Below are 18,949 nucleotides of genomic sequence, written 5' to 3'. Positions count from 1 at the left end.
CATTTTTAAGTGGTCTCTTATTTTTTTCTAGAGCTGTGAAACTCTATATATTATATAGATGTATTAAACACACAGAGTGATCTATTTTAAATGTTTATTTCTTTTAATGTTGATTGTTGATTATGACTTACAGACAATAAAACTCAAAAATCAGTGTCTCAGAAAATTAGAATATTATATAAGACCAATGGGTATTTTTGGTAAGCAGTGTGGGCAGTGTGCCAAGTCCTGCTGGTAAATAAAATCCGCACTTTAATATACAATACCGGACTGCAACACTCACCCGCGGTACAGGTTACAGGACCTCACACAGGTCCTGCCCCGACTGTAGAACCTGCAGGACAGACACTGATCGGGACCAGGACCCCAGCAGCCATCTTCAGAACACAGTTTATCACACACCATCCGCTCTTGAGCTGTCAAACACACACACACACACACACACACATATGGTACTGAACAATCATTCTGCATTTGTCTTAATTGAACAGCTGTTTATTAGAATGCAACCAACAATTGCTTATGTTAAGTCTTTACTTGATAACTGCACCACCACTACCGAATGATGATCTGCTTTACTTGTTGCTGTTGATGTTGCTGAACACATGCAGTGACCAGTTTCTGAACACAGAGCATGTTCGTTCTGGTGTAAAAACTGTTATTACCAATAACAGTGAGCATAGGTATGATGTAAGGGTGTTTCCACATCTGCTCTGCTATAACTTGGTTTGGTGTGGGCCGGTTTTAACTGGTCTGGGTTTAAGATGGGATAGGATGGGATGGGTTGGGATAGGACAGGATAGGATACTATATTATATAGATGGGATTGTATAGGATGTGTTGGGATAGGTTGGGTTGGGTTTGAACTGATCTGGTCGGGTCTGATCTGGCTTGGCTTGGCTTGGTCAGGTCTGATTTGGTCTGGTTGATTTCACACAAGGAAAACTCAAGTGCAGTGGTCTGATCTGATTTGTTTTGGTTTGCTTTAGTGTTACTAGGGATTGGATAGGATAAAATAGGATAGGTTGGGTTGAGTTTGGTTTAAACTTATCTGGTCTGGTCAGATTTGGTTTTGTTCATTTAAAATGGTCTGGTTTAAAGTGGTCTGGTCTGGCTTGGCTTGGCTTGGCTTGGCTTGGCATGGCATGGTATGGCATGGCATGTATTGGATTGGTTTGTTGTGGCTTGGCGTGGCGTGGCATAGCTTGGCTTGGCTTGGTATGGCATGGTATGGCATGGCATGGACTGGATTGGTTTGTTGTGGCTTGGCGTGGCGTGGCATTGCTTGGCTTGGTATGGTATGGTAGGGCATGGCATGGATTGGATTGGTTTGTTGTGGCGTGGCGTGGGGTGGCGTGGCATATCTTGGCTTGGCTTGGCTTAGTATGTAATGTATGTAATGTATGTAATGTAGTATGTATGTAATGCCAAATGTAATGTAATGTAATGTAATGTAGTATGGTATGGCATGGATTGGCTTGCTTAGCATGGATTGGTCTAATTTGATATGGCTTGGCATGGACTGATTTTATATGACCTGGCTTGGCTTGGCTTGGCTGGGTTTGATATGGCTTGGCTTGGCTTGATATGGCTTGGCCTGGTTTAATCTGGTCTGGTCTGATATGGTTTAATTTAGTCTGATTCGATATGGCTTGGCTTGGCTTGGCCTGTTCTGGCTTGGTTTGGTTTGTTATAGTTGTCATAGTTTAGACTGGTTTGATTTCACACAAGGAAAAAACCCACAAATATGTACCACATGAGAGCATTCTTTCTTTTTATTGGTCAGAGCTGTCTTGTATGGAGAAGTATAGTACATTTCTGTACAGTTTAGCAGGGAGCAGAACTATTTAGTTTAATAACTGTATTCAGTATTGAGTCGTGGTTATGTCAGTGTAGCGCAGGTGTTTTGTCTGTGTTTTGTAGGTGAATGATGTCACTCACTGCACTCCCGCGGGTCCTTGTTGCTCTTGATAAGAGCTCTCTGGCCGCCGGTGCGGAACAGTCCGGTCCAGTTGACGGTGTTGTAGTAGCACAGCTGGCTGTTGTTGGTGATGTAGACGTTGCCGGCGCTGATCTCCTTCAGGGACTGGAACTGGAGGGCGGTGATCCAGCGCTGCTTCAGGATCAGCAATGAAATCCCACTGGAGAGGGAGGGAAACAACTGTTAGCATGAGTGCTAATGTCAACATGGAGAGATTGCTGAACAAGTGGTTTGGGTTGTACCTTTTTTAGTATTTTTATGTGGTATCAAGGGCAGTTAATTTAGTGAGAAAGTCTGAGGTCTTGTGGAATTTCTTCCAAGCAAAACGTAAAATGAACTAGTTCTGAATTTAAATAAACTTAGCAACGAGAAAAATATATTTTAAAGCTAATTTAAAACATATTTTACTGGTTATTTTTTATTTATTAGCCAAGCTCTAATAAAAAAAAAAAAAAACAGCTGAGATCAACAAAGTCCAAAATGCAGAAAAATAACTCCAAATAAATAAAGAAATAAATCGAATTCCGCAGCCTGGTTCCACGGAAAGAAGCCGCGTGAGACGAGGGTCGAGCAAAAGCAGCGATAAAAAACAGCATATTAATCAAAGCAGGCCTTTGAGTGCATCAAAGCGTCCGGTTGAAGGGGTGAGTCAGGAGGAGCCTGAACAGGACAAACTGCTTCATTAGTATGATCAGCGGAGGGAGCTTCGCTTTCCAAGCTGCTCTGGAGAAAAGCCAGAACGCCTCTGGAAGCAGCGGAGCCGGACCCGGGGACCAGGAATTCACAAGACCTGCAGTTACCAGCAAACCGCCACGATCCTGAACTGAATAAACTGAGAAAATAACTCGGAATACATACGATAATAAGGTAAGAACACCACTGGCTGGAGGGAGGGGGAAAGGGGCGGGGTTAAAGGAGAGAGCTGATCTCCCTGCATTCCTACACGAACACCAAGGTAACAGTTGGGTCTGCAATCAGGGTGAGGGTTAGGTTTAGGACCAGGGTTAAGGTTTGGTCTACAACCAGGGTGAAGGTTAGGTTTAGGACCAGGGTTAAGGTTTGGTCTACAACCAGGGTGAAGGTTAGGTTTAGGACCAGGGTTAAGGTTTGGTCTACAACCAGGGTGAGGGTTAGTTTTAGGACCTGGGTTAAGGTTTGGTCTACAACCAGGGCTAGGGTTACATTTAGGACCTGGGCTAAGGCTTGGTCTACAACCAGGGTGAAGGTTAGGTTCAGGACCAGGGTTAAGGTTTGGTCTACAACCAGGGTGAGGGTTACATTTAGGACCTGGGCTAAGGTTTGGTCTACAACCAGGGTGAAGGTTAGGTTCAGGACCAGGGTTAAGGTTTGGTCTACAACCAGGGTGAGGGTTAGGTTAGGTCCCAGAGTAGGAGTTGGGTCTTCAACCAGGGTGAAGGTTAGGTATAGGACCAGGGTTAAGGTTAGGTCTAAAACCAGGGTGAAAGTTAGGTTTAGGACTAGGGTTAAGGTTTGGTCTACAACCAGGGTGAGGGTTAAGTTGGGTCCCAGAGTAGGAGTTGGGTCTTCAACCAGGTGAGGGTTATGTATAGGGCAAGGTGGAGGGTTAGGTTCAGGAACAGAGTGAGACTTAAATTAAGCACCAGAGTAACTGTTAGGTCTACAACCAGGGTGAGGGTTAGGTTTAGGACTAGGGTTAAGGTTTGGTCTACAATCAGGGTAAGGGGTAGGTTAAGGATATTGTTGAGGTTTAGGTTTAGAACCAGGACCAAGGGTTGGTCTCCAACTAGGGTGATGGTTAGGTTAAGGATATTGTTGAGGTTTAGGTTTAGAACCAGAGTCAAGGTTTGGTCAACAACCAGAGACTTAGGTTATGGATTAGTGCGAGAGTTGGGTCTTCAACCAGGGTGAGGGTTCTGTACAGGACAAAGATTAGGTTAGAGTTAGGACCAGGGTGTGACCTAATTTGAGGACTAGAGTAAGTCAGTCTAGTCTACAACCAGGGTAATGGTTAGCTATAGGTCCAGAACAAAGGTACAATTTGGGAGCAGAATGAGAGTAAGGTCTAGGACCACGGTCAACAGTTGGTCTACAACCGGGTTGAGAGTAAGCTTAAGGATATTGTTGAGTTTTAGGTTCAGAACCAGGGTTAAGATTTGGTCCTCAATCCTAAGGGTTATGTTAAGGACCAGAGTAGGATTTGGGTCTTCAACAAGGATGAGAGTTAGATTTAAGACCAGGACAAAGATGAAAACTAATTTTAGGTTTAAGGTTGAGAGGTTACGGCTGGATTTAAGACCAGAATGAATGTTAGATTTGGGTTTAGGTCATTGATGTAAGGGTTACGTTTATGACAAGAGTAAGGTTGGATTGTAGGTTTTGTGATGTGGTTGAAATTCAAGTATAGATTTTAAATAAAGTTAAATTATCATTAGACTTTGGCTTGAGTTCTTGTGTTTGCTCTCTCTCACCTGTACAGAGATCTTCCCCCAATGGTAGCGAGGTTGGAGAAAACGCCAAGGTCGGTCATGTTCTCCGGCCATGACTGTATGTTCAGAAAACCTGAAAAGCAAATATCTGAGTTGGCATGGAATCTATAAATACTGCGTAATAAAGCCATGCTGATCCCCATAAACTGAGGCTTCAAAAACACTAAAAATAACAATGACATTTAAATTGTTTATATTACGGAAAACTCATTGTGCCTGACCTGCCTGATGTAGCATTTCCTGACATTGCAAAGAAGAAATACAGGTTTCATTACTTGCTAGGAAGTTTTCTCTGCTTATTCTTTACTTTAAGCTGTAGGTTAGTGAAGAAGAATAGTGTGCTTTGGGGAAAAAACTGCTAGAAAAGCCACTGTCCTTTCCTACTGATAAGGTTTTCATTCTGAGAACATTGTTTTACCGAATTATCCATATTGGCCACTTAATCTACCACCTTGAACTGTTCATGGAGTCTACAGTGCTGTAAAACATTTTTTCTCCCTACGGATTTCATATGATTTTCCTTTTTTGTCATACTTACATTTTTCAGATTTTCAAACAACAGTTTTTCTGCTTTTATTTATTATTTATTAAGGGAAAAAAGCTATTCAAACAAACCATATTTTCACTACTAGTCACAACCAGGCCTGAACAGAAGAGAAAACAAAGTCATTGATCATCTATCAGTCTGGAAAAGGTTATAAAGTCATTTCTAAAGCTTTGGGACTCCAGAGAATCACAGTGATTCACTATTATTATTCACTAATGGAGAAAAAACATGGAACACTGGTGAACCTTCCCAGGAGTGACCAACCGTTCTACCGAAATTACTCCAAAACGGCATGAACAACTCATCCAGGAGGTCCTCATCCACAAAATAACCCAGAAAAACATTTAAAGAACTGCAGGTCTTACTCGCCTCAGTTAAGGACAGTGTTAATGATTTCTTCCCCTGAATAATAAATCAATAATAAATAGTGATATACCGTATTTTTAAAATCCTTTCCCATAAAATCATCAGAGCGCCTTATAATTCGGTGCACATTATGTATGAATAGGGAGGAGGGAAGGAGCTTCTATACAGGAGTTTCAGTTTAGTTCTCCAGCACCGAGACTCAAGACTGGAGCAGTATTAGCATTAGCTGCTAACCGCAATAGCAAAGCGCTAGCTCCTTCACCATTTAGAGGTGAGTATTATTGGCCTATAGCCTGCTGCTAACCCCGGCTAGCACTGCTGGAGCAGCATTAGCATTACCTGCTAACCATGCTAGATCTTTCGCCATTCAGAGGCAAGTATATCGCACTGTAGTCTGCAGTGTGTTTAGCCTGTAAAACAAGCTACGTTGGACGAACCGCTAGCTGATATCGCCCTGACTTACCGGAACATTTCCACTCAGTAGAAATATGCAAATGTGAGCTTACTGTAAATAAACAAATGCGCTTTACTCACCCAAATAAACAGTTTTCAGGAGAGAAATCTTGACTTTAAAAGAATTACAGTTTTGTTTACTTAGCTTAGCTTTATAAATCTTACCACCCAAAGATGAGACCTGCTGAATTAGAAGGAAAACGACACCCCTGTTCCTAACTATTCAAATAATGTACCTTATAATCCGGTGCAACTGATATTTGAAAATAGACCAGAAAATAGACGTTCAGGGTCGGTACATGGGTATCTGGAGTAAAGGGATAAGGCAAGAGAGTAGTAAAAGAGGAAAGCAAGGTCGGTAACTCAAGATCAACAGCAGAACTATAGGGCTAGACAAGAGAGAGAACTAAGAGCAGAAAAGGGTAGATAACAATGCCTCGTAACAGAGCTAGAAAACTAGATGATACTCGACAGAGAATCAAGGGAACAAAGGGTTATTTATACAACAACAAACAGGTGTGGGAAATTAGCAATCAGAAGGTGGGTGAGGCTGAATGCTGCAGAGTCACGTGTTTAGCTGAGTCATTGTAGTTCATTGGCTGATGATGCTGGGAAATGGAGTCTTTAGTGGTACAATTGTCCAAAATGGGCAGACAGACAGCGTCAGGACTGACACCTTTTCAGTGTTAGCCTAACAATTAAGGGAGTTAAACAAATGCAATTGTGAGGTAAAAAGGAACTCTGGCTCTAAATGTTTAACTATTTTGTTTTAACTCTACAGTATATAGGAAATAATTCAACTCTTCCAACACTTCAATACTTCAATACCTGACTTTTTGCTATGTACAGTATGCGCCCAAGTGCCCAAATATATAAATAAAGACATCAAGATATCATCAAACATCATGACGAACAGCCGTTCCTCACCTGTGATCTCTTTGACGGTGCGGAAGACGTTGAGCCGCTCCGGGTCCAGCGCTCCGATGCCATGGTACATGTCTCTGTTTGGGGAAAATTGAGCGGGAAAGAGATCAGAAGAAAGAAAAGAAAGAAAGAAAGAGTTGAGCGTTTTTTTCTTTCAGAGCGACGGCGTCTGTCTTACGTAGGGTTCAAACCTGCGATAAATCATAAGTGGCCTCCTGAGAGGTTGGTGTGTTAGTGTGTTGGTGGTGGAGGTGGTGGAGTTGTAGGTTTTGAGAGGGTGGGAGGTGGTGGGGTGGTGTTTTTAGAGCTTGCAGAATGAAGGCAGCTCTAATGACGTCCCGGAGCAACAAGGCAAAGTCAAACACGAAATGAGTTCTGACAATCTTCCCACGCGACAGCCGGCTGCGTTAGGAGAGACTGTCAAACACAGGCTGGAGCCGGCGACCTCGATACCGCAGCGCGTTCACACTTCCACACTGCGTCGCATGTAGAGAAATATATAAAAAAATAAAAAAATAAAAAGACGCAACTTCTGAGAAATTAACATTCGGACAACAAAAAGCCCAGAGGCCCGACTCAAATGCTCAGCCGTAAAATCAATTTGCAATTTGTACAGGTGTGTAGTCTGAGGTGCGGATGACAGTGAGCGAGGGAAGCGACGGGCCGCGGAATACCCGGGGGTCTTCCGAGAAAAAAAAAGAAAAAAAAAAGAAAAAAAAAAAGTAAAGCGTGGACGGAGACGGAAAACCGAGGTCGTGTTTGAACTACGGCTGCGGATGCAGAGGTCAATATATGGTATCAGTGTTGTTTTGCTCCCTATGCCCGCAATGTAACGTCCTACTGGGAAATCAAGCGGCGGCTGAGGTACGTGCGAGGCTGTCTGCTCTGAAATGGAAGTTTTACAGTTTTACAGCTTCAGAGTTTGTGTTGTTATTGTGGCGATCAGTCACAAAACATTAAAACTTCTGACTAATATTGTGAAATTCTCCCCTGTGCCGCGTAAAACTGTTCTGAACCCGCAAGCAATGGCCTGGTTTCCACTGCAGGGCTGATCGGTTCTGAGTTCGGAAGATAGCGGTACTGGTATTCACAGTTAGTTCCAACCCTGCAGTGTGATTGAGAGGCTGAGAGGCATTCTATGAGTACCTTTATCAGCCGGTAATGCACTGTAACCGAAGCTCTCCATGTATTACCCATGTATTACTAGCAATGATGAAGCGCTTACAAGCCAAACAGCAACAGAGCAGCTACAAACAGATCAGCAATATAATCAACTATTTTAAATGCTGAAGTGATCCTATTTTCTCCTCCTCTTCAACTCTCTAAAATCTTTCAATAAACAGTGATAATGGGTCTGTGGTATAATCGCAATAATACTCGTAATAATCATGCTATAACGTGTAAGTTGTGCCAATATTACATGTTATAGTACAAACCTCTTATTATTTTTGCTATAATTGCTTAAATAACATTGTGGAAATGCTAAAGGTAACGTTCACAAAACTAAAAATTAAAACATTGACACTTGCAACAAGTGACATTGCAGACATTACCAGAATGTTAAGAAACGCTCTTAAGAACATCCAGAAAACTTGACAGACTGAACGTTCTAAGAACTTTAACTGAAACGTTCAGAAAATGTTCTACTAACCAAAAATTATTAGCTGAGGTGGTGTTTTTTAATGGTGGCTAGATAGGTGCTGTAAGTGGTTGCTATGGGGTCAAACAAATGCAATGTCTAATAAAACCATATTAAATAGATAGATAGATAGATAGAAAGATAGATAGATAGATAGATAGATAGATAGATAGATAGATAGATAGATAGATAGACAGATGCCATTGCTGTTTTATTGGTGATTGCTATGGAGTTTCTTGGTGAATTGTAGAGTCTTGTTAGGTGGTTGATGGGTCACTATGGTGAAACTGTCTTTGCTAGATTGTTGGCATAGTAATTGTTAAGTGGTTTGTATGGGGTTGTAAGGTGGTTGCTATGATGTTATTAAATTGCTGCTTTCGTATACCAGATGCATGCTGGTTTATTTTATTTGGTAAGTGCTCTGGGGTTGCTTCATGGTTGCTAGGAAGTTTATAGTTTATTTCTAAAATGTTGCTGTGGAGTTGCTTAGTGTCCCACCTAAAACAGCTCTAAATCTGCCAGCAATGGTCAGTTTTTTACTGCAGGGCTAATCAGTTCTGCGGTTGCTTAGTGGTTGCTAGGGAGTTGTAGTTTTTTTCTTCTAAAATGGTTGCTATGGCATTGCCGAATGGTTGCTAGATGGGTGCTGTACTTTTGCTATGTGGTTGTCAAGTGGTAGCTATGGAATACAATCTGGATTCATCCAAAGTCCAATGAATCCAGATATGTTCATTATGCTGAAATTGAACCAGGTTGTTGCTATAATATAAAAGATACTGGCTCTGGAGTTGTTAGGTGGTTTATATGGGGTTGCAAGGTGGTTGCTATGATCTTAGTAAATTGTTACCTAAATGGGTTCTATTGTTAAAATGAGGTTCCTGAGGTTGCTTTGTGGTTGCTAGTGAGCTGCTAGGTTATTTCTTAAATGTTGCTCAATCGTTGCTTTGGTATCCAAGATGCTTTAATGGTATTAGAGATTGCCGTGGTGTTGCTAGGAGGTTGCAATTTAACCAGACTGAAAACTGCAGGTGGAAAAATGACCTTAGTTTTACCAAAATAAGCTCATTCAATAAAAATAAATAAGGGTGTTCCTCACCCTTTGATCCCGGTGATGAGGAAGATCAGGTTGCCGTTGATCTTGGTGCAGTTGACGAACTTGTGGATGTTGCTGGAGTCCACGGTCTGAGCCATCTGTAAACTTCCTGTTCCTATTCCATCACACACTGAAACCCAGACACAACACAGACGCTCAGCGTAAACACGACTTTATCCCTGATCACATTAAAGCCGCAAACAAGTCCAGGGTCGCAGCACCGACCTCTCGCTTTACTGCGCTCGCTGTGTTTAGCTCACGCAGTTAACCTTCAAACCCGGCGGCGCAGAGTCTGGATCTGAGGCGCACATTTTTATACACGCCCTGTGTTTTAACGGAGCTGGAAATCACCTGCATTAGATATTTTCACAAGTCATAACTGGACAATTTGTACACTGAATGAGTTGCGATACATAGAAGCACGTAGCATTGCACAGCAGATAATAGTACAAAGCAGGGTCAGTGTATCTATATAACGTGCCTTGTGTCCGCTGCCTAGATTTTTTAACATTTGCATGGGGTTGCAAGGTGGTTGCTATGGTGTTACTAAATTGCTGTTGTGGCCACCCTGTAAAATACAGTAGTAGTTATGGTATTTAAAATATAAAATTATTTTATAAAATATAAATGTATATTTAAAACAGAAAAAGGTCACCATGAACAACTTAACATGTCTGCACCTGTGACTGGGCCAACCAGGTGCCGGTTATGGTATACTAGGTGGTGGCTATAATATAGTAGGTGGTTGACATGGTATAACAAGTGGTGGCGATGGTATACTATGTGGTTGCTATGGAATAGTAGGTGGTTGACATGGTATAACAAGTTTTGGCTATGGTATACCATGCGGTGGCTTTGGTATACTATGTGGTGGCGGTGGCTAATATACTATGCCATAGCTGTGATATACTAGGTGGTTGGGATGGTATACCAAGTGGTGGCTATGGTATAACAAGTGGTTGCTATGGTTTAGTAGGTGGTTGGCATGGTATAACAAATGGTGTCTATGGGATACTATGCGGTGGCTATGGTATACTAGGTGGTTGACATGGTATATCAAGTGGTGGCAATGGTATACTATGTGGTGGTGATGACTATGATATACTATAAGGAAACTATGGTATACTAGGTGGTTGCTATGGAATAGTAGGTGGTTGATATGGTATAACAAGTTTTGGCTATGGTATACTATGTGGTGGCAGTGGTTGATATACTATGTGATAGCTGTGATATACTAGGTGGTTGGGATGGTATACCAAGTGATGGGTGTGATATAATAGGTGGTTAACATGGTAGAACAAGTGGTGACTATGGTATAAGAAGTGGTGGCTATGGTATAACAAGTGGTTGCTATGGTTAAGTAGGTGGTTGACATGGTATAACAAAGGGGTGTCTATAGGATACTTTGCGTTGGCTATGGTATACTAAGTGGTTGCTATAATATAGAAGGTGGTTGACATGGTATAACAAGTGGTGGCAATGGTATACTATGTGGCGGCGATGACTATGGTATACTATGTGGCGGCTATGGTATACTAGGTGGTTGCTATGGAATAGCAGGTGGTTGACATGGTATAACAAGTTTTGGCTATGGTATACTATGCAGTATCTATGGTATACTATATGGTGGTGGTGGCTGATATACTGTGTGATAGCTGTGATATACTAGGTGGTTGGGATGGTATACCAAGTGGTGGGTATGGTATAATAGGTGGTTAACATGGTATAACATCTGGTGATTATGGTATAACAAGTAGTTGCTATGGTGTAGTAGGTTATTGACATGGTATACCAAGTGGTGTTTATGGGATTCTTTGCGGTGGCTATGGTATACTAGGTGGTTGCTGTAGTATAGTAGGTGGTTGACATGGTATAACAAGTTTTGGCTATGGTATAGCTAGCAATAGCTGTGATATACTAGGTGGTTGGCATGGTATACCAAGTGGTGGTTAACATAGTATAACAAAAGGTTTTGCTATGGTTTAGTAGCCTATTGACATGGTATAACAAGTGGTGTCTATGTAATGCTTTGCGGTGGCTATGGTATACTAGGTGGTTGCTGTAGTATAATAGGTGGTTGTCATGGTATAACAAGTGGCGGCGATGATTTTCATTAAATGCCAATTTCACTAAAATTGTCCATCCTGTTGTGCAGCTTGCCATAACTGGGGAAACAAATGCATGAAAAAATAGATTGAATGAAAAATGAAAAGAGTTTAAGTTGGAAAATATTATTTTTGTGTAATCTAAAGTCTCATAAATATGCTAAAAAAAATGCTATTAAATGCTATTAAAAAGTATTTTATTAAGGGCTCCGAATGGTCCAGCAAGCTAAGCACTGCCGCTATGATCGGAAGATCACTGGTTTGAATCCCGATCATGCAGCTTGCCATCAGCTGCCGGAGCCCCGAGAGTGCACAATCAGTCTTGCTCTCTCTGGGTGGGTACAGTACAGTAGATGGCACTCTTCTTTTCCCTCATCACTCCTAGGGTGATGTGGATCAGCACAAGGCTGCATCTGTGAGCTGATGTATCAGAACCGAGTCGCTGCGCTTTCCTCCGAGCGTTAGCGCTTTGATGCTACTCGGTAATGCTACAGCATCAGCTCAAAAAAAAAAACTGGGGAGAAAATGCTATAAAAATCTAAAAAATACAGCACTATAAGAAGCTCTGGTTCCACATCTGACCCGTTACTGGTTCTGTGGTCTGGTTTTAGGTTGAATTTCTGTAAATATCAGCCGTACAGAAGCAGAATGTCAGGTTTAAATGTGTCTGTGTGGTAAACAGACGCTGCACCCTCTTATATGAATCATTCCATTAGTTTCAGGCTATTTGTGCTGTACTTGACTTTGTCTGCGTCTGCTGTAATAATGGGCTGAAATTGGCAGTCTGGCTGAATCTGATTGTACGCAGCACTTTATTATTATGTTAGCATTATCTATTATTTGAGAATCAGACTGTAAAAGCATTTAAAGATGATGAACGGAGAGAATTTCTATAGACAGTATTTCAGTTCCAGTAAAAAAAAAACATCAGAACCAGAGTCTAATAATAACTGCAAAATACTGTAATAACAATAACAACAACTAGCAGTACAGTAGGTATTCTGCTGCTATGTGGTAATAAGGGCTGACATGTTTTGCTAGGTGGTTTCTATGGTATACTAGGTGGTTAGTATATATTTTGTGGTTTATATGGTACTTTATATTTGGTGGTTTCAATGGTATCCTGGGTGGTGGGTAAACTATATAGTTTATATGGTAAGATTTGTTGTGGTGTAATTGTGGTATACTACATGGTGGTGTGGCTATGGTATGCTATGTGGTTGACATGGTATACTAGGTGCTGGGGATACTATAGATTGGCTCTGGGCTATGGCATATTAGGTGGTTCATATGGTAAAGTAGGTTACTGACATGGTGTAACAAGTGGTGGCTATAGTATACTTTGCGGAGGCTATGGTATACTATGTGGTTGCTATAGTATAGTAGGTGGTTGACATGGTATAAAAAGTGATGCCTAAATATACTATGTGGTGGCTATGGTATGCTATGGGGTTTACATGGTATACTAGGTGCTGGGGATACAAGGTGGTGGCTATGGTACACTAGGTGGTAACTCTAGCATAGTAGGTGGCTGACATGGTATGACAAGTGGTGGCTATGGTATGTTATATTGTTGTTATGGTATACCATGTGGTTGACATGGTAAAACAAGTTTTGGCTATGGTATTCTATGTGTTGGATATGGTATACTATAAAGTAGTGATGGTTATGCTATACCACATGGTGGTTATGGTATACTATGTGGTTGACATGGTATACTAGGTGCTGGGGGTACTAGGTGGTGGGTATGGTATACTATGTAGTGGCTATGTAATACTATGTGGTGGCAATGGGATAATAAGTGATTGCTATGTAATATTATATGGTGGCTAGGAATACTAGGTGTCTGCTATGGTCTAATAAGTGGTGGCTATGGTATACCATGTGGTTGCTATGTTTTAGTAGGTTATTGACATGGTATAACGAGTGGTGTCTATGGTATATTATGTATTGGCAATGGTACACCAAGTGGTTGCTATGGAATAGTAAGTGGTTAACATGGTATAACAAGTGGGACTATGTTATACTAGGGTGTTGCTATTGTTTTTTTTAGGTGGTTACTATGGTATAGTAGGGGGTTGACATGGAATAACAAGTTTTGGCTAATGTATACTACAGTATGTGTTGGCTATGATACACTATGCGGTGGCTATGGCATACTGGGTGCTGGCTATGATATACTATGTGGTGGCTATGGTATACTAGGCGGTGGCTATGATATACTAGTAGCTGGCTATACTATACTATGTGGTTGCTATGGAATAATAGGTGGTTGACATGGTATAACAAGTTTTGGCTTTGTTATACTATGCAGTGGCTATGGCATACTCGGTGGTTGCTCTGGTTTCGTAGGCGGTTGACATGATATAACAAGTTTTGATTATCGAATACTATGTGGTTGCTATGGTATACTATGCAGTGGATATGGTATACTATTTGATTCTATATAATAATGGAAGAGTCAGATTGAATAGTCAGCAGTTAGAATGTTGATGTTTATATCTTTAAAACTGGCGATGATATAATTGTAGATTTAAACTTTGAAGATCTAAACTAAAGAAATTATGATATTTTTATTTATTAATCTAGACATAATCCACTGAAGTGGTTGACATGGTATAACAAGTGGGACTATGTTATACTAGGGTGTTGCTATTGTTTGTTAGGTGGTTACTATGGTATAGTAGGGGGTTGACATGGAATAACAAGTTTTGGCTAATGTATACTATACAGTATGTGTTGGCTATGATACACTATGCGGTGGCTATGGCATACTAGGTGCTGGCTATGATATACTATGTGGTTGCTATGGAATAATAGGTGGTTGACATGGTATAACAAGTTTTGGCTTTGTTATACTATGCAGTGGCTATGGTATACTAGGTGGGTGCTCTGTTATAGTAGGCGGTTGACCTGGTATAACAAGTTTTGACTATCGAATACTATGTGGTTGCTATGGTATACTAGGTGGTTGCTATGTTATAGTAGGGGGTTGATATGGAATAACAAGTTTTGGCTGATGTATACAAACAGTATGTATGTGTTGGCTATGGTATACTATGCAGTGGATATGATATACTAGTAGCTGGCTATGATATACTATGTGGTTGCTATGGAATAATAGGTGGTTGACATGGTATAACAAGTTTTGGCTTTGTTATACTATGCAGTGGCTATGGCATACTAGGTGGGTGCTCTGGTATAGAAGGCGGTTGACCTGGTATAACAGGTTTTGACTATCGAATACTATGTGGTTGCTATGGTATACTATGCAGTGGATATGGTATACTCTTTGATTCTATATAATAATGGAAGAGTCAGACTGAACAGTCAGCAGTTAGAATGTTGATGTTTATATCTTTAAAACCGGCGATGATATAATTGTAGATTTAAACTTTGAAGATCTAAACTAAAGAAATTATGATATTTTTATTTATTAATCTAGACATAATCCACTGAAGTGGTTGACATGGTATAACAAGTGGGACTATGTTATACTAGGGTGTTGCTATTGTTTGTTAGGTGGTTACTATGGTATAGTAGGGGGTTGACATGGAATAACAAGTTTTGGCTAATGTATACTATACAGTATGTGTTGGCTATGATACACTATGCGGTGGCTATGGCATACTAGGTGCTGGCTATGATATACTATGTGGTTGCTATGGAATAATAGGTGGTTGACATGGTATAACAAGTTTTGGCTTTGTTATACTATGCAGTGGCTATGGTATACTAGGTGGGTGCTCTGTTATAGTAGGCGGTTGACCTGGTATAACAAGTTTTGACTATCGAATACTATGTGGTTGCTATGGTATACTAGGTGGTTGCTATGTTATAGTAGGGGGTTGATATGGAATAACAACTTTTGGCTGATGTATACAAACAGTATATATGTGTTGGCTATGGTATACTATGCAGTGGATATGATATACTAGTAGCTGGCTATGATATACTATGTGGTTGCTATGGAATAATAGGTGGTTGACATGGTATAACAAGTTTTGGCTTTGTTATACTATGCAGTGGCTATGGCATACTAGGTGGGTGCTCTGTTATAGAAGGCGGTTGACCTGGTATAACAGGTTTTGACATATCGAATACTATGTGGTTGCTATGGTATACTATGCAGTGGATATGGTATACTCTTTGATTCTATATAATAATGGAAGAGTCAGACTGAACAGTCAGCAGTTAGAATGTTGATGTTTATATCTTTAAAACCGGCGATGATATAATTGTAGATTTAAACTTTGAAGATCTAAAGTAAAGAAATTATGATATTTCTATGTATTAATCTAGACATAATCCACTGAAGATGAAAAGTCTGAGATGATGAGATGATGTTTGGGTTTGTTTGGGTCGTGTACTTTAGCCAGTTCCCCCTCAAAACTTCTAATCTAAAACTCTTTGAAGAAGAAAGATAGGATTCAACATGTGAAGCGATCAGGAACTGCCGTTATTCATTTGGCGGTGAAACTCTTTAACCTCCCTGTTCCACAGAACAGAAGATAAGAAGCCGGGAGAAGCAGCAGGCAGTGTACGTGATATTCAGCAGCGATATGACCCAGTTTACTGTGTGAAATATTAATCCATCATCACTTCTGCTCGCTCTTCTGACTGCCTCACTTCACTCCTCTACACAGGCTGAGATCACTGAGCTTCACGGAGTTAGAGCTGATACTGAGATACTGCTCTTCTTTTATTCACACGGCTCAAAAAACTACAATCAAACTCTTTAAAAAAACAATGTAGATACTATTCTAACTAATCCTGTAATCTGTCACAGTGTGTTGGTGTGTCTTTGGTATCGTGAGGGCACAAAAAAAATCTTGCATAGCTCAAAGCGCATGAGGCATGTACTTATTATCTTAATTAAAGCTGATGTCTGTAAGTTTTGGGATTTGGGGGATTTAGCTTTTAGGGGTAGTTGCACAATCATCATCATTTTAAACTGGGCGGGTGTGATGGGGTCACCTTTCAGAGTGGATGAATCTGATTCCAGGTTATGTTCAATCAGAGAAAGAATGAGAGAGGGAGAGAGAAAAAGAGAGAGCTTAGTCAGAAGCTTCACTCCTTCCTTTCTTTGTTTTTACTCTGAGTGAATGAGCTACTGAGCTCTGAGTTTCCCCTTCTGAAGTCCCCGTTGCTCCACCAGCCGCTCGCGTTCAGTAAAACTGAGCCAAATCCTCTTTTAGAGGCTGTACTTGTGACGTAAGCACGTAAAGACGCGTGACGTGGCCTGAAGAACTCCAGTATGTGTGTTTAACGAGGGGGGTGTATGCGTGCTGGGAGGATGATATATTGCTGTTCAGTGTCTACAGTCTATACACTAGGTGGTTATGCTATGATATTGCTGAAAGATTAGTAAGTTCCTAGGTAGTTAATCGGTAGTCGCTGTATCTGATTAAGTGAAATAACAACCCAAGAGCATGACTGATTCACCTCCATGCTTCACAGTTGGCGAGGTGTTTTGGGTTTTTGGGTGTAAGTTGCATTTGATCTATTATACAAGTCCTTATTTGATCTGATTGTGAACAATATTTGAACTCAACTATATGTTTATCCTGAATGACCAGCTTTTTAACCACCTTGACCATCAAAGACCATCTTAGACTATCTAAAACCAGTTACCAAAAGAAGGACATAATGGGAAATAACCTTCTTCGTTGATATTCAGCCCAAGATTTAGCAGAAATTAGAGAAAGAGGAGAGATGAATGGTTGTAAGAGTGTATGACAGTGGAAGGATGATGGATCTTTACCTTTTGGGCAGATATCAGTGCAGGGGATGCACATTTTGATGCGGTTCTCCTCCACCTCCATCTTGTTGCTCGGACAGGCTCGAACACAGGAGCTGTGGTCCACCACGAAGTTATCTTCGAACAGAAAAACTCACTTTTTCACGTCCTTGATGCTTTATGAGAAACATTTAGTGTCTTTAACTTCCAACCACTTAAAAATCCTACTGTCTGGATCTGACACAAGCAAACGGCCACTTTATTAGAAACCTATATTATCTTGTACTTCAACTTTTACCAGTTTACTACAATTTGCTCTTAAGATTTTATCCAGTTCAACTCAGAGGTTGGAATTTTAATGTACCAAGTATCAAGAAATGTGAACTGGAAAGTCCTCAGAACCCCTATTATAACCTGGGACAAAAAGTCTTACATATTTTGGTCAGATTCACAATAAAAACACTGGTAAACAGTCGTGAAACTTTGTGTGCATTTTGAAATTTTTACTGGTACTCACGTGGGCACTTCTTGACGCAGAAAGCTCCGTAGGTGTACTTGGCTTTAGGGTTGTGCTCCAGCTGGAAGGTGGTCGGGTTGTAGACGAAAGGTTGAGGACACTGAGTAACACAAGCGCCGCTGTCGTTAAAGTTCGTGCAAGCCTGTCTCAGACGAACACAAACAACAAAGCGAAGATTAAAGAGCTAAAAAAACAGCATAGGTTTTATCCAGTTTAGGTTTATAGTATGTTTGATTAGAGTTTAGCTGCTCTACCAACCTCTACCATGATATTAAACATGTATGACTTAGTTTGACCAAGATATTTGACCAGCATGAGAAGCTAATCATCAGCTTCATCAAACTCGTTAATTATCACCCATACTGCAAAAATCACTCCAAATACCACAAATACCACATACATAGAATAAGTTCAGTCTGACAGGTTTGAATCTTGGTCCAATTCTGGCCCAAATGCTTGGGTCTTCTCGAGGCAATCAACCCAAGCCACATAGGACAATACTCCAGTTGTTGAGTATAACAACAATCGACCTGAGCCGCATAGGACAATACTCCAGTTGTTGAGTATAATATGATAATGGATCCAAGACATATGCGCCAACACCCTGGTTGCTGAGTATAATATAACAATCCACTCAAGCCACATAGGACAATACTCCAGTTGCTGAGTATAACACAACAATCGACCTGAGCCGCACAGGACAATACTCCGCATAGGCCAACTGCATAAGACAATACTCTAGTTGCTGAGTAAAATATGAAGATTGTGCCGAGCTGAATAAGACGATACTCCGGTTGCTGAGTATAATATGAAGATTGTGCCGAGCTGCATAAGACAATACTCCGGTTGCTGAGTATAATATGAAGATTGTGCCGAGCTGCATAAGACAATACTCCGGTTGCTGAGTATAATATGGCAATCAGCCCAAGACACTTTTGCAAATTCTCTGGTTGCTGAGTATATTAAGACGATTGTACCAAGCTGTATAGGTCAATTCTCCGGTTGCAGAGTATAATACGACAACTGACCCAAGATGTATGTGCCAACACCCCATTTCCTGAGTATAATCAACCCAGTCTCATTTCCCATGCGTACGAAATGGTACGCAAAACTAAA

At 40.8% G+C, this 18,949-nt stretch overlaps 1 protein-coding gene across 2 annotated transcripts in view; it reads right to left on the bottom strand.

Moving 5' to 3' along the window:
* Nucleotides 1-18,949, bottom strand: part of LOC125785888 (receptor tyrosine-protein kinase erbB-4-like) — a 333,803-nt gene that overhangs the window by 72,482 nt on the left and 242,372 nt on the right. For both annotated transcript variants that reach the window (XM_049470072.1, XM_049470073.1), the window contains exons 7-13: nt 17,834-17,975; nt 17,341-17,454; nt 9,475-9,601; nt 6,743-6,816; nt 4,432-4,522; nt 1,942-2,141; nt 284-416 (exon numbers count right to left, since the gene is read on the bottom strand). In XM_049470072.1, coding sequence (XP_049326029.1) covers nt 284-416; nt 1,942-2,141; nt 4,432-4,522; nt 6,743-6,816; nt 9,475-9,601; nt 17,341-17,454; nt 17,834-17,975 — 881 coding nt within the window. The remainder of the gene's footprint in view (nt 1-283; nt 417-1,941; nt 2,142-4,431; nt 4,523-6,742; nt 6,817-9,474; nt 9,602-17,340; nt 17,455-17,833; nt 17,976-18,949) is intronic.

This window comes from Astyanax mexicanus, chromosome 21, assembly GCF_023375975.1.
Source record: "Astyanax mexicanus isolate ESR-SI-001 chromosome 21, AstMex3_surface, whole genome shotgun sequence".
NCBI classification, from domain to species: domain Eukaryota; kingdom Metazoa; phylum Chordata; class Actinopteri; order Characiformes; family Acestrorhamphidae; genus Astyanax; species Astyanax mexicanus.
The sequence above is the reverse complement of the archived record's forward strand: the minus strand, read 5'-3'. Positions and strand labels throughout refer to the sequence as shown.